Raw genomic sequence first — 15,237 nt, 5'->3', positions numbered from 1 at the left:
ATTATTGTGTAATAATAATAAAAATTATTATTATTCAACTCCTAATAAACACTACAGGATAGCCGCCAAGAAAACGATCCTAGATGACCAATCCAGCATTCATGCAAGGAATCTCCTGTGCCCAAGAGAACTGTGGTGTTGTTCAGAGCAGGGACTTGCTTTAATCCGAGATGGAGAGAAATACTAACAATTCCCACCTTTTGCAGCTCCCTCCGTAGTTCCCACAATGCATCTGCACGGCAGCTCCGGAAGTAGCATGACCCTTTCTTGGGAGCCCCCAAAGCAGCCGAACGGGATCATCCTGGATTACGAGATCAAGTACTTCGAGAAGGTAAATTTCTTTTCCTGGTACGAGCCGAAGCCCAGCAAGGGTTTGGCATAAGGTGGTATTTCACTGAGACAGAAACTTCTCCGCTTCATAGAGACTTTTAGTGGGCTTCTGTTCTCAGTCAGAGGAGAAACAGTGGTGCAAACTTATTGCAGCTGATGCACCTGAACTGGGAACCAGAAGGACTCCCCACCCCCTACCCCAATTCACATCTTTCACTCAAGTCCCTTAGATCGGGGTCTCCAGACCTGGCAGCTTTAAGACTTGTGGACTTCAACTCCCAGAATTCTCCAGCCAGCATGCATGGACTTCAGCTCTCAGAAGTGCCCAGCTAGAGGAATTCAGGGAGTTGAAGTTCACAAGTCTTAAAGTTGCCAGGTTTGGAGACCCCTGCCTTAGATCATGATAAATCATCTTCTATTTTCTATCATCACGGGCCACTTTCTTCCAAGGGTGGGGCCAGAGCTGGAAGAAAGTGGGACAATCCTTTCTTGAACTTTGATTTTTCCTCTTTCTGAGAGTTTTTTTCTCTCTCTCTCTCCCTCCCCCCCTCTCTCTCCCTCCATTTCTCCCTCCCTCTCCCTCTCTATTTCTATCTCTCCGTCACTCCCTCTCTCTCTCTCTCCTTCTCCATCTCCATTTCCATCTCTCCTCCCTCCCTCCCACTCTATTTCTATCTCTCCGTCTCTCACACTCTATTTCTACCTCTCCATCTCTCTCTCCCCCTCTCTCCCCCTCTCGTTCTATTTCTATCTTTCCATCTCTCTCTTCCTCCCTCCCTCTCTCTCTCTCCATCCCCATCTCTCCATTTCCATCTCTCCCTTCTTCCCTCCCTCCCTCTCTCTCCCTCTATTTCTATCTTTCTGTCTCTCCCTCCCTCTCCCTCTCTCTATTTCCACCTCTCCCTCCCTCTCTCTCGCTCTATTTCTATCTCTCTGTCTCTCCATCTCTCTCTCTCTCCCCCCCCCCAATGGGGAAAGAAAGCAAACTTTACCAATGTCTCAATCAATGGCTTTCTAAGGGCTATAGCTGCCAGTTGCCAGTTTTCCCTTCCTCGATGGCCTCCCATCTCTGACATGCACACCCCATGACTAATCATATTCAGGCAAGTTGTTTTCAAAACAGTCACTTCAAGTGTAGGTTGGTATGGAGCAGCTGGGTGACCTTGAGGCAGGGTCTCAGGGAGATACAGCAGTTACTTTCGCTTTCCCTCCAAGCAATTTCCCACTCCCATCCTCCCTCTCCAGAGTTCATGGCAGATTTGTCACCGCATGGTAGAGAAGCAAAAGCAAGCGTAAGGTGGCAGCTGACACTGGACTAGACTAGACATAATCCAGGCACATTACCCAATAGTAGGGAAGGGCTGGATTCGGTTCTGACATGCATCTTTCCTCTTTCCCACAGCAAGGCCAGACTGATGGCATTGCCAACACCGTCACTAGCCAGAAGAACGCGGTGCGCCTGGAAGGCCTGAAGCCTAACGCTGCCTTCATAGTGCAGGTCCGAGCTCGCACAGTGGCTGGGTACGGCCAATACAGCTTTCCCATGGAGTTTCGGACACTGGTTGATGATGGTATGCAATTTGTCATCTGCTCTCTCCCCCCCACCCACCTCTTCCACCCTGCTCTCCTGCTCTCGTTTGCTAAACCCTTGTCCTTTGTCTCATCCCACGTGGAATAGGCTCCAGCAGCAAGAGTTTCCAGGAACTGCCTCTAATTGTTGGCTCAGCCACAGCAGGACTCGTCTTTGTGATCGCGGTGGTGGTGATCGCCATTGTCTGCTTCAGGTACCATCTCTTGAAGAAATCGGGCCTACTTGGGCACCAGAGTTGAAGGAACGGGAGGAAATAAGTTAGATAGCAGCTGCTTCAAGAACTTGATCCAAATCTTCAATCTTGTGGGATTCATTGGGAATTCTCTGCAAATGAGTGTGGTCAAATCTCCTCAGAAAATTTGAATCCCCTCAGAAACGAAGCAGAGTAACCACGTAGCTTCACCTCGCTCTGTTTTACAGCCCCTTTCGGTCTTGTTTGGTAAGGGCAGTGAGAGAAGGCTGGGCAGCTTTTGGCAAACACTATACAGGTAGCCCTCGATTTACGGCCACAATTGAGCCCAGTGTCCCTGGGACACTAAACTGTCATAAATACGACTCCGTTGCCAAGCATCTGAATTTTGATCACATGACCATGCAACGGTTATTAAATGTGGGGAAAACCGTCATAAATCATCTTTTTCAGTGCTCTTCAGGGGTGAAATCCAGCAGGTTCTGACAGGTTCTGGAGAACCGGTAGCGGAAATTTTGAGCAGTTCGGAAAACCGGCAAATACCACCTCTGGCTGACCCCAGAGTGGGGAGGGAATGGGGATTTTGCAGTATCCTTCCCCCAGGAGTGGGGTGGGAATGGGGATTTTGCAATATCCTTCCCCCAGGAGTGGGGAGGGAATGGGGATTTTGTAATATCCTTCTCCCAGGAGTGGGGAGGGAATGGGGATTTTGCAATATCCTTCCCCCAGGAGTGGGGTGGGAATGGCGATTTTGTAATATCCTTCCCCCCAGGAGTGGGGAGGGAATGGGGATTTTGTAATATCCTTCCCCCAGGAGTGGGGAGGGAATGGGGATTTTGCAATATCCTTCCCCCAGGAGTGGGGTGGGAATGGGGATTTTGTAATATCCTTCCCCCAGGAGTGGGGAGGGAATGGGGATTTTGTAATATCCTTCCCCCAGGAGTGGGGAAGGAATGGAGATTTTGCAGTATCCTTCCCCAGCCATGCCCACCAAGCCACCCCCACAGAACCAGTAGTAAAAAAATTTGGATTTCACCACTGGTGCTGTTGTAACTTCGAACGGTCTCTAAACGAACAGTTGGAAGTCGAGAACTATCCATAGGGTTATCTGCAGGGTGTGTCAGGGCAGTGAAGGTCTTGCAGGTGGGGCGATCTTTAGGGCATACGGAATCCAAAGGCCACATCCAAGCTTGGAAGCTTGAATGGACGCTGAAGAGAAGCCCTTCAGATGCCTTCTGTTGCCACACTGGCCCATTTGAGGCAACACTGGTTACTTTGGGTGGGTGCCTCTTCCATCAACAGAACGGATTGCAAACTACTTCATCAAAGCGACTTTCAGTTGCTCCATAGAGGCGTAATGGATAATCAGCAGGGTTGGGTGATTGCAGGTGTCACTGCTTTGGAGACAAGGAATCTTACCAAAGCAAAGCTGTGGAAATCCAGCTATTGGTACATGATCTCTGATTGGAAAATCAGGGTTTATGTAAAGTGGGTTTGAAAATGAAGGGGTTTTTTTTCCCTCTCTCTCTCATATATAAAGCTTGAGTAATCCTTAAAGTTTGCAAAGTATTATTGAAAGTGAATTTTAACTTGTATGTATGTTAAGAGGAAGGGACGCAGTGGCTCGGTGGCTAAGATGCTGCGCTTGCCGATCGAAAGGTCGGCAGTTCAGCGGTTCGAATCCCTAGTGCTGCGTAACGGGGTGAGCTCCCGTTACTTGTCCCAGCTTCTGCCAACCTAGCAGTTCGAAAGCATGTAAAAAATGCAAGTAGAAAAATAGGGACCACCTTTGGTGGGAAGGTAACGGTGTTCCCTGCGCCTTTGGGGTTGAGTCATGCCGGCCACATGACCACGGAGACGTCTTTGGACAGCGCTGGCTCTTCAGCTTTGAAACGGAGATAAGCATCGCCCCCTAGAGTTGGGAACGACTAGCACATATGTGCGAGGGAAACCTTTACCTTTATATGTTAAGAGGAAGTTAAAAAAAGAGCAAAGCTTTAAAAAAAAAAGAGGTCTTAGAACTTACTGATTTTACAGATTTTTTTTAAAGAAAAGTTTAATGTTTTAAAATTTAGAAAAAGGCATTTTTCCCCCTTTAGGGTTAAAAAATTTGAAAGAACATACTGAATTTTATGAATAGGAATTACGATCGTCTATAAATATTAATGAGCAGACATAAATATATATTGTTTCCCACAGCAAGGCAAAGCAGAGATTGTTAAATCGATTCTTTTATCCAAAGAAGAGGATATATTTAATTTTGTTTCTGTTTGGGAATTTCTTTTGGACTGTGTGCTTGTGACGGGGAGGGGAAAAAATGAAATTTTGACTTTGTGTTTGTTGGTTAGACAGGTTTGTTGTTATAGAAATGGCTAGTGTATATACTATTGTATAAAAGTAAAAAGTTGAGGTTCTAACATTATTATCTTCTATAAATAGAGTTGAAGTCAACGCCTTTTTTTTTCTTTTTCTCTTTCCAACCCACATTTTTTCTTTTTCCCTTTTTCCTTCCCCTTACTTTTTATTTTCCTCTGTATCTTATATTTTGAGAAAAAAATTAATAAAATTTAAAAATCGGGATTTAAATTTTGGAGAAAGCAGTGAGAGGTGAGATTTTGTGGACAACTTGCATTTTGGGTGATTTTTCCTCTCTTTTTTTTTGGCCAGGAAGCAGCAAAACAACACCGAATCGGAATACACTGAGAAACTGCAGCAATACAGTGAGTATCGTCAGATTGTGACACACACCCCATATGTGTCAACTCAATAAAGTAGACCAGACCAAATAACCAATAACATATACTATTTTTATTGTAACAGCTATAGAGAAGAATCTTGGAAATCCGAATCGGTTTCCTCTTTCCTCTCTTTATTTTCATGTGAACCAGTGGTGGGATTCAGCCGGTTCGGGCAAACCAGTAGTTATATTGCTGGCTGGCCCTGCCCCTCCCCTCCCTGCCCATTCCAGGAGTCCCCATGCGCTCCATTTTGGCTCCCAGGCAAGTGCAGGGAGGCCTCCCAGGCCCAAAATGGGGGGCGGGGGGTGGCGCGTCCCCCTTCCCCGTGGCCCGTTTTTGCTCTTACGGGATGCAGGAGGCCGAGTGCTGCCTGTCACACACCATGGCCATGCCCACCATGGCCACGCCCACCCAGCTGGTCATTAGGGCAGAGAACCGGTTATTAAATTATTTGAATCCCACCACTGAATTGTGAACCAAGATGGAGCTTCCATGAAACAAGTTCTCATGTTATTTTCCTGGGGTGGGCTCAAGCCCCTCTTACCTGAAGGTTTGCCTTGGTGGCAATTCTTCCTCCTATCCCTCAAGGCCGTTCCCTCTTCTCTCTACACCATGGTGCATGTCAACATTGGGCTTGTAACCTCTCTAGATATTTTCTAGATCCTTACCCCAGTGTAAGGATCAGTTTCTTGCACTTTACATGGAGGTCAGAGTGATCCACATCACCTTTCGTTCTCGTAGGGAGACTTACATGGTGATTGGTTTCTTCCTAACTTAGCTTCTCTAGAGTTAATATATAAAAAGAAACTACCCGCAAACAAGGCAGTTTTGTAAACTCTGACTATTAGCACTTAGACTTATTTACCACTTCACAGTGCTTTACAGCCCTTTCTAAGCAGTTTACAGAGTCAGCATATTTGCCCCCCAACAATCTGGGTCCTCATTTGCCCCACCTCGGAAGGATGGAAGGCTGAGTCAACCTTGAGCCTGGGGAGATTCAAACTGCCAAATTGCAGGCAGACGGCAGTCAGCAGACGTAGCCTGCAGTACTGCACTCTGACCACTGCGCCACCGTGGCTCATTAGTTAAATTGTCTATGGAGATTCTCAATCATCCTGGTCATGATTGTCCCAAAGGTGATTTTTCAAAATACAACTGGACTTCCTTGGTTGTTCCTTAAAGACATTTCGCTTCTCATCCAAGAAGCTTCTTCTTGGATGAGAAGTGAAACATCTTCAAGGAAAAACAAAGTCCAGTTACCTTTTGAAAAAAAACACCTTTGGGACTTAGCTAGATGGGTATCCCATAAACCAGGATTTCTCAACCTTAGCAATTTTAAGATATATGGACTCCATCTCCCAGAATTCCCCAGCCAGCCTGCTGGCTGGAGAATTCTTAAGAGTTGAAGCCCATCCATGCTGGCTGGGGAATTCTGGGAATTGATGTCCCCGCTTCTTAAAGTTGCCAAAGGAGACAAATAGAGCCATACATTTTCAAATTTTAGTTTTGGGGATTTTTACTGATTTGAACTATTTATTTATTAGGCAACTTTTATCGACCATCTACCAAAGGAACTCTGTATGGTAAACATAGATAACAACATAATTCAAATGTGCAATCAGTTAAGGAAAAACTAACTCCAGGCTACTAAGCTTCATTGCTAACATATTGTATATAGTAAATTAAGCCTATGCCAGAGTTTCATTAATATCCTGGCCCCAACACCTGGGGAAAAGCCAGCTCTTAAAACTTTCCAGAAAGCCAATACAATATGGCTTGTTTTATTGCTTATCAATTGATTTATTGATGATTTTGCTATGACTATATGTATCTTGACCTGGTTTTCCTTATTTATTTGTTATAAATGGAGCGTTTTTATTAGCTTGTGTTTTTGCAATGTTGTTATGTAAAGATTCGTAATGACTGGTTGTCATCACATTCTGGTCTTTTTAAGTGTTATTTAATTAGCTTGTTGTGCACACTGTGTTAAAAGGCACGCTATAAATTATTTGTAATTACAATTATAAAATAATTTATAGTCTGACTTTTTACATAGTTCATTTATATTATTTTATATTGCTTTATTTCAGTTATGGTTGTTGTTGTTGCTGCTGTATTATTATGATTTTCAAAATAGTAGTCTGAACAGAAGAATACTCAGCCAATCGGGTAATTTAGGATCCCTTTATTGCCATGTCTAGGAATTGTCAAAATACCTTCATACACATGTTGTCATGTGGTTCCAAAAAAAGTTTTTTTTTTTTGGTTTTTTTTTTTTTTTTGTAAATTAAATGTTGTGAGGTTATATACTTCTTCTGAAGTTGGGTTTACTTATTCAGGTTAATCTTTTTTTTTTTTTAGTTGTGTAATTTGCTACTAAGCTTCCAATCACCAAGATAATCAGGAAGAAAATATTTATACTGTATATTTACTATCTATCTATCTATCTATCTATCTATCTATCTATCTATCTATCTATCTACCATGTTTCCTCAAAATAAGACCTCCCCAGATAATAAGATCTCCCCCCAAAATAAACCCTCCCCGAAAATAAGCCCTCCCCCCAAAATAAGCCCTCCCTGAAAATATTTAACCACATGCGCAGCTGGTCCCCACCATTTCCTCTGGTTAAGGTTAGGGAGACAGAGCTGGAAATCAGGTAAGACGGCAAGAGGATCCCCATCTTGCTCCATGCGCCCCAAAATAATAAGACCTCCCCGAAAATAAGGCTAAGCGCTTATTTCGGAGTTCAAAAAAATATAAGACAGGGTCTTATTTTGGGGAAAACACGGTATCTACCTACCTACCTACCTACCTACCTATCTATCTATCTATCTCTATTCTTATCTATCTATCTATCTATCTATCTATCTATCTATCTATCTATCTATCTAACTATTTATCCCTCCCTATCTATTCTTATCTCTGTCTGTCTGTCTGTCTGTCTGTCTGTCTATCTATCTATCTATCCATCCATCTATCTATCTGTCTGTCTGTCTGCCTATCTGTCTGTCTGTCTGTCTGTCTCTCCCTCTCTATCTATTCCTATCTATCTATCTACCTATCTATCTACCTATCTTGGATATAGCGATGGAGGCCTTTAACAGAAATTAACTTTAAATATGGCCTCCTCAGTTGCTAAAAAGACAGTCTTTTTCTCTCATCTACCCAAATCTTCTTATCTCTGCCTTTGCAGTTACTCCAGGAATGAAGGTATATGTTGACCCTTTCACTTACGAAGACCCAAACGAAGCTGTCCGGGAATTTGCGAAAGAAATCGACATTTCTTGCGTAAAAATCGAGGAAGTGATTGGAGCAGGCAAGTCACCCAGCTGCAGTCCAGCTATCTGTCCTCAGAGCATCTCCCAGAGGGCAAGGGATGTCGGGGTATTCTTTGCTAGTCTCGTCTCTCCCTTCCTCCTCAGGTGAATTTGGGGAAGTTTGCCGGGGTCGCCTCAAACTGCCAGGCAGGCGGGAAATCTTTGTGGCCATCAAAACGTTGAAGGTGGGCTACACGGAGCGGCAGAGGCGGGATTTCCTGAGCGAAGCCAGCATCATGGGACAGTTTGATCACCCCAACATCATCCATCTGGAAGGAGTGGTCACCAAGAGTCGGCCGGTCATGATAGTTACGGAGTTCATGGAAAACTGCGCCCTTGATTCCTTCCTCCGGGTGAGGAGCAATCTCTACTCTCCCTTAAAGCTTATAGTAGTGTTTCCCAACCTTGGCAACTTTAAGACGTGTGGACTTCCAACTCCCAGAATTCCCCAGCCAGCATGGCTGGCTGGGGAATTCTGGGATTTGAAGTCCACACGACTTAAAGTTGCCAAGGTTGGGAAACCTGGTTTACGAAGTTATTTCTCCCCCAAAAAAGAGAGTTCATCCCATTTTTTTCTCCAAGGGCTTCCAAACGCACTTGTTTTCTTCTTCACTTTGGCCTCTATTGTCATGAGCTCCAAACTAAAATATTAAGGAGCGTTATCTGTTGTTTCCAGATAATGTGAATTAATTAGGCGGATTTAGGAACTCAGCAGAGCAGCATTGGCTGTTTTTGGCACGATGAACCCATCTCTAGTGGCGCAAAAGATAGAAGGGGCAACCGAAGGCATATATAGTCTGGTTCTCCTCAAAATGCTCAAGACATTTTCCAGAAATTTCCTCTTCATTTGCATGCATGCATGCATGCATGCATGCATTAGTTACCCCTTGAGAAATACTTGGTGAGACTCTAAAAGGAGTGCAGAGAAAGGCAACAAAAATGATTAGAGGACTGGAGACTAAAACATATGAAGAACAGATGCAGGAATTGGGTATGTCTGATTTAATGAAAAGAAGGACTAAGGGTGACATGATAGCAGTCTTCCAATATTTGAGGGGCTGCCACAAAAAAGAAGGGATCAACCTATTCTCCAAAGCAAGGCTGTCAAACACGTGGCCCGCGGGCCACGTGCGTCGTGCGCTGGCCACACCCACACCCGGTTTAGCGAAGGGGGGGAAAGTAGCAATACATCATGGGATGATGTGAGTTTGACATTCCTACTCCAAAGCACCTGAGGGCAGGACAAGAAGCAATGGATGTAAATTAATCAAGGAGCGAAGAAATCTAGAACTAAGAAGAAATTTCCTGACCGTGTGAACAATTAACCAGTGGGACATCTTGCCTTCAGAAATTGTGGTTGCTCCATCACTGGAGGTTTTTAACAAGAGATCGGACAACTGTTTGTCTGAAATGGTATAGGGCAGTGATGGCTAACCTTTTTACTGTTGCATGCCAAAAGCGGGGGAATAATTCAATGCGCCCCACCCCCACACACATGTGTGCGCGACACCCCCCCTTTTGGACGCAATGGCACGGTGGGTCCAGTAGGCCCGTTTTTCAGCCTTCCTAGGTTCCAGAGGCTTTCTAGAAGCCTGGGAAGGGCAAACCCCCCCTCCCTCACCCCCCCAACCTCCCCCCCCCCCAGGAGGCCCTCCAGAGGCCGGAAATGGCCCATTTCCTGACTTCCAGTGGGCCCAGAAGGCCTGTTTTTTGCCCTCCCCAGGCTCCAGACGCTTTCTAGGAGGGCGAAAAAGGCCTTCCCCACCCCCCGGAGGCCGGAAAAAGCCTATTTCCCGAATTCTGGTGGGACTGGAAGGCCCGAAAATCAGCTGTCCGGCTCATGCATTCGCACTGGAGCTGAGCTAGGGCAACGCTCATTTCATTTTATTTTCATTTTATTAAATTTGTATACCGCCCTACTCCCGAAGGACTCAGGGCGGTGAACAGCCATAGAATAAAACATATAAATACAAAATTTAAAATAGAATAAAACAAATTAAATAATTTGGCTGAATTTTAAAACCCCAATAATTTAAAACCAAATTTAAAATTCCCATTTAAAAAGAGGAAAAGTTTAGGTCAGGCCAGCTTGATGAAATAAGAACGTCTTGAGAGCGCGACGGAAGGTGCGCAGATCCAGGATCCTCCGTATCTCCGGGGGGAGCTCGTTCCAGATAGTAGGTGCCCCCACAGAGAAGGCTCTCCCCCTGGGGGCCGCCAGTCGACATTGTTTGGCTGACAGCACCCGGAGGAGCCCCTCTCTATGGGAGCGTACTGGTCGGTGGCACCCATGCCATAGGTTTGCCATCACGGGTATAGGGTCTCCTGCTTGCGCAGGGGGTTGGACTAGAAGACCTCCAAGGTCCCTTCCAGCTCTATTTATTCTGTTAAAATGACTTTTTTTTGAAGTGAAATATAGCCCCGGTTCTTACTATGTCACAACCGCACTGCATATAGTGATGGTGCACAATAAGAGATAAGAGGAAGATAAGTTGGAAAGTGGGTTGATCTGTTGTACATCATGTAGGGATTCTTTCCAAGCAACGAAGTTCACTTTGACACTTCTTAGCCCAGAGGCGGAGGCCAGCGTGCAGCTGGCTCTTTTGTTTTTCCAGGTGTTTCCCAAATATGCTTGTAATCCCATTAGCTTGATGAGAAGACATGAGACAGGTGGTTGCACTGGGAATCTGCGAGTTCTCTCATTTCAGAACTCTGGATGTAACTCATTACAACCAGGCCTGTCTTCAAAACAGCTCACGCTAGGAGATGGAAAACATCTCAAGATGCTGGCTAGAAGATAGGCTGCAGATACTTAGCAGGGTGAAATTTCTCTTCATCATGAGTGCCTAAACTTTTCAAATACCATTTAACTCCCTTTGGGGAGACTGCAGAAGTTCATTTAGTGAACTTTTGCGGCCTTCCGACGGGCAAAGTCAATAGGGAAACCAGATTCACCATGAATTTCGAGCAGAGAGTTTTGTTTTTCACAAATTTGTCTGAAAACTTGCCCTTGTTGTCCCAACAGCTGAATGATGGGCAGTTCACTGTGATCCAGCTAGTTGGCATGCTGCGTGGCATCGCAGCGGGTATGAAATACCTCTCAGAGATGAACTACGTCCACCGGGACCTGGCTGCCCGCAACATCCTGGTCAACAGCAACCTGGTGTGCAAAGTGTCAGATTTTGGACTCTCGCGGTTTTTAGAAGACGATCCATCTGACCCCACGTACACCAGTTCACTGGTAGGTGAAAATCTTGACGATGTCCCTCTTCCTTTCCATCACAAAGATTTTGCAAAGAAGGGCGCAAGGATCCCCATTCTAGCCGAACTAAATTTGGCTGAAAGACCTGTTGTTCATTCATATGGTCCCATTGGCTACAGCAGGGGTCAGCAACCCGCAGCTCTGAATCCGCATGTGGCTCTTTCATCCCTCTGCTGCGGCTCCCTGTTACTGGTCGGCTCCACAATTGATAGGGCTTTCGGTTAGGACAGGTAGAGGAAAAAGGATGCCGCACTAGGAGGAGACTCTATGGTGGGGGAACCGGACTTCCGGTCAGCAGAGGAAAAAGGACGCCGTGCTAGGATGAGACTCTATGGTGGGGGAACCGGACTTCCAGTCGGCAGAGGAAAAAGGACGCCGGGCTAGGAGGAGACTATGATGGTGGAACCGGACTTCCGGTCAGCTCCAGAATTGAACGGGAGCTTCCGGTTAGGACCTTTGAGGCTCTTTGAGTGTTTAAGGTTGCCGACCCCTGGGCTAGAGACTCCACAACCACATTTTCAAAGGACCAGAGGAATCTTGCCAAAGCAAAACTCAAATTACATAAGATGGATACATATCTATACGGCGATTGTCAGTCATCCAGGTTGTCCCAAAGGAGCTTTTTCAGGAGACAACCGGACTTCGTTTGTTTTTCTTTGAAGGCGTTTCGCTTCTCACCCAAGAAGCTTCTTCAGTTCTGAAGAAGTTTCTTGGATGAATAGCAAGAGGTCTTTAAGGAAAAACAAAATCCAGTTGCCTTTTGAAAAAGCACCATAGAGATAAGCTGGGTACTATTCTATGTCATTGTGTAGGAATAAATCTGAAATTGATGAACAGACCTTGGCTGATCTGAGAAGACCAGTGGATGGAAGCCAAGAAAGCCTAGTACTCTAAACCAGGGGTCTCCAATCTCAGCAAGTTTAAGACTTGTGGACTTCAACTCCCAGAGTTCCTCAGCCAGCAAAGATATGTTTTGCATATCCCTTGCGTGACATGGATGGATGGATGGATGGATGGATGGATGGATGGATGGATGGATGGGCTCATTTCCTCTAGATCAGGGGTCTCCAACCTCGGCAACTTTAAGACTTGTGGACTTCAACTCCCAGAGTTCCTCAGCCAGCAAAGATATGTTTTGCATATCCCTTGCGTGACAGATATGGATGGATGGATGGATGGATGGATGGATGGATGGATGGATGGGCTCATTTCCTCTAGATCAGGGGTCTCCAACCTCGGCAGCTTTAAGACTTGTGGACTTCAACTCCCAGAGTTCCTCAGCCAGCAAAGATATGTTTTGCATATCCCTTGCGTGACAGATATGGATGGATGGATGGATGGATGGATGGATGGATGGATGGATGGGCTCATTTCCTCTAGATCAGGGATCTCCAACCTCGGCAACTTTAAGACTTGTGGCCTTCAACTCCCAGAGTTCCTCAGCCAGCTTTGCTTCAACTCCCAAAATAGCGGTTAGGTTACAAAACACAAAATTAGACAGTGAATGGCATCTTTAGGGACATGTCCATCTTGTTTCCTTGACCGCAGCATGGGAGTGGTTTGGTATCTGGGTGTGCTTATGATATCACTAGGATTTGAACTTGACTCATAGATTTTGTTAGAAAAAAAATACACCTTCGTTTAATGAACGATGGATTTATGGGACATCCTGCCACAAGGCTACAAATGGCTTTTAAAAAAAAGAATGTAAACAAATCATGAAAGAGTAGATCTATCAGAAGGCCTGGATGCCATTGGCTTAGGAAGAGAAAAGTGGAAGACAATGTTATCTTCCAATGACTCTTGGAAATAAGGACTTGGCTTGGATATGGTTAGTCTGATCCAGCTGCTAGAATTAGCAATTCCACCATGACTGGCTGAGGAGTTCTGGGAGTTGAAGTCCTCGAGTCTTAAAGTTGCCAGGTTTGGAGGCTCCTGTGTTAAAGGAAAGAGATTTGCACAGATCTATGCAATTAAAGATAAGAGCTGTGCTGGCACAGTGGTTAGAATGCAGTATTGCAGCCTAACTTTGCCGACTGCCAGGAGTTCGATCCTGACCGGCTCAAAGTTGACTCCGTTTTCCATCCTTCCGAGGTCAATAAAATGAGGACCCAGATTGTGAAAGGCAATATGCTGACTCTGTAAACAGCTTAGATAGAGCTGTTAAAGCATTGTGAAGCGGCATATAAGTCTAAGCGCTATTGCTATTGCTAAAGTCAGATAGACACTTAACCTTCCCATTGAAACTTTTTATCGTCTTGCAGGGTGGTAAGATCCCAATCCGGTGGACGGCCCCAGAAGCCATCGCCTATCGCAAGTTCACTTCCGCCAGCGACGTCTGGAGCTATGGCATCGTCATGTGGGAAGTGATGTCTTATGGTGAGAGGCCGTACTGGGACATGTCTAACCAAGATGTAAGTAGGCTGAGCCAAACTGGAAGAATTTGCAAGGAAAAAGGGGAAGGAGAATCGCTGGAGCAAAGCCCTAGGGATTAAGTCCTTGTTTTCTGCTGCTCTTCCAGGTAATCAATGCAGTGGAGCAAGACTACCGCCTTCCTCCCCCTATGGACTGCCCCACTGCGCTGCACCAGCTCATGTTGGACTGCTGGGTACGCGATCGCAACCTCCGCCCCAAGTTTGCACAGATAGTGAATACGTTGGACAAGCTAATCCGGAACGCAGCCAGCTTGAAGGTCATCGCCAATGTCCAGTCTGGGTCAGTGTCGTTTGCCCCTTCACCCTCTCCAAGCACAGGCAACCTGCTATGTCTGGATTAGTAGCGTCAAGTCGCTAGTTCTCATGGTTTATGGCAGCCAACTGGATATAACCTTGGGAGGTGGAGGCAGGCAGCAGCCGGGGCCTGAGCGAAGAGCCCCAACGGGTGGACTGGGAACCAGATGGCCCCCCTTAACCTTCTGCGTGCCGCAGGACCGCCAGGCCTGTCCCCGTGGCTCGGCCACCCACCACCCCGCCCCTTTGAGCCGTCTCTGACCTCTGGGCTCTCTCGTCCTTCGCAGCGTGTCTCAGCCGCTCCTGGATCGTACGGTGCCCGATTATACTACCTTCACTACTGTGGGCGACTGGCTGGACGCTATCAAAATGGGACGGTACAAGGAGAACTTTGGCAACGCCGGCTTTGCCTCGTTTGACCTGGTGGCCCAAATGACCGCTGAGTAAGTAGGGAGGGAGAGCAGACTAGGATGGCGGCGGGAGAAGCAGCAATGCGCTGCCCTGCTGGGGGAATGAATCAGATCTGGCTCCTTTCACCGTTCGTAGGGAAACTCTGTGCAGTTGGTGGAAGGAATGATAGAGACAGTTCAGTGCAGGCTGGGTGTGCTGTGGGTTGACTCCAGGTGAGTGCACTAGTAAACACTAGACTTGCACCCCTTCGCTTCTGTCTCTAGGGCTCCCTATATGGAAGCGGGGTTTAAGATTCCTGTCAAAATAAATGCAGGGTCTTTTTTAAAGGGGTGACGCGATGGCTCAGTGGTTAAGGCGCTGGGCTTGTCGGCTGGAAAGTCGACAGCCGAGGTTCGAGACCTGAGTGCCACTCAACGGGATGAGCTCCCGTTCTTGCCTCAGCTCCTGCTCCCCTAGCAGTTCGAAAGCATGCAAATACGAGTAGATAAACAGGTACCACTTCGGTGGGAAAGGTAACAGTGATTCGTGATGTCATGCTGACCACATGACTGCAGATATGTCTTTGGACAGCACTGGCTCAAAGGCCCTTGAAACAAAGATGACCAACGTCCTTTAGAGTCGGCAATGAATAGCGGACTAAACTCCTCAGGGACTTCTTTACTTTCT

The 15,237-nt window shown here is 46.2% G+C and overlaps 1 protein-coding gene across 1 annotated transcript in view; it reads left to right on the top strand.

Moving 5' to 3' along the window:
• Nucleotides 1–15,237, top strand: part of EPHB3 (EPH receptor B3) — a 146,335-nt gene that overhangs the window by 120,311 nt on the left and 10,787 nt on the right. Inside the window, exons 6-15 of the mRNA XM_070946165.1 lie at nt 207–331; nt 1,742–1,901; nt 2,009–2,114; nt 4,779–4,831; nt 8,046–8,168; nt 8,275–8,522; nt 11,195–11,410; nt 13,696–13,845; nt 13,953–14,146; nt 14,448–14,603. Of these exons, the coding sequence (XP_070802266.1) occupies nt 207–331; nt 1,742–1,901; nt 2,009–2,114; nt 4,779–4,831; nt 8,046–8,168; nt 8,275–8,522; nt 11,195–11,410; nt 13,696–13,845; nt 13,953–14,146; nt 14,448–14,603 (1,531 nt within the window). The remainder of the gene's footprint in view (nt 1–206; nt 332–1,741; nt 1,902–2,008; nt 2,115–4,778; nt 4,832–8,045; nt 8,169–8,274; nt 8,523–11,194; nt 11,411–13,695; nt 13,846–13,952; nt 14,147–14,447; nt 14,604–15,237) is intronic.

Source organism: Pituophis catenifer, unplaced genomic scaffold (genome assembly GCF_029215685.1).
Source record: "Pituophis catenifer annectens isolate HBS135680 unplaced genomic scaffold, rPitCat1.0.hap2 SCAF_6, whole genome shotgun sequence".
Classification (NCBI taxonomy): domain Eukaryota; kingdom Metazoa; phylum Chordata; class Lepidosauria; order Squamata; family Colubridae; genus Pituophis; species Pituophis catenifer.
Note: the sequence above shows the minus strand (reverse complement) of the source record. Positions and strands in the feature narration are given on the sequence as shown.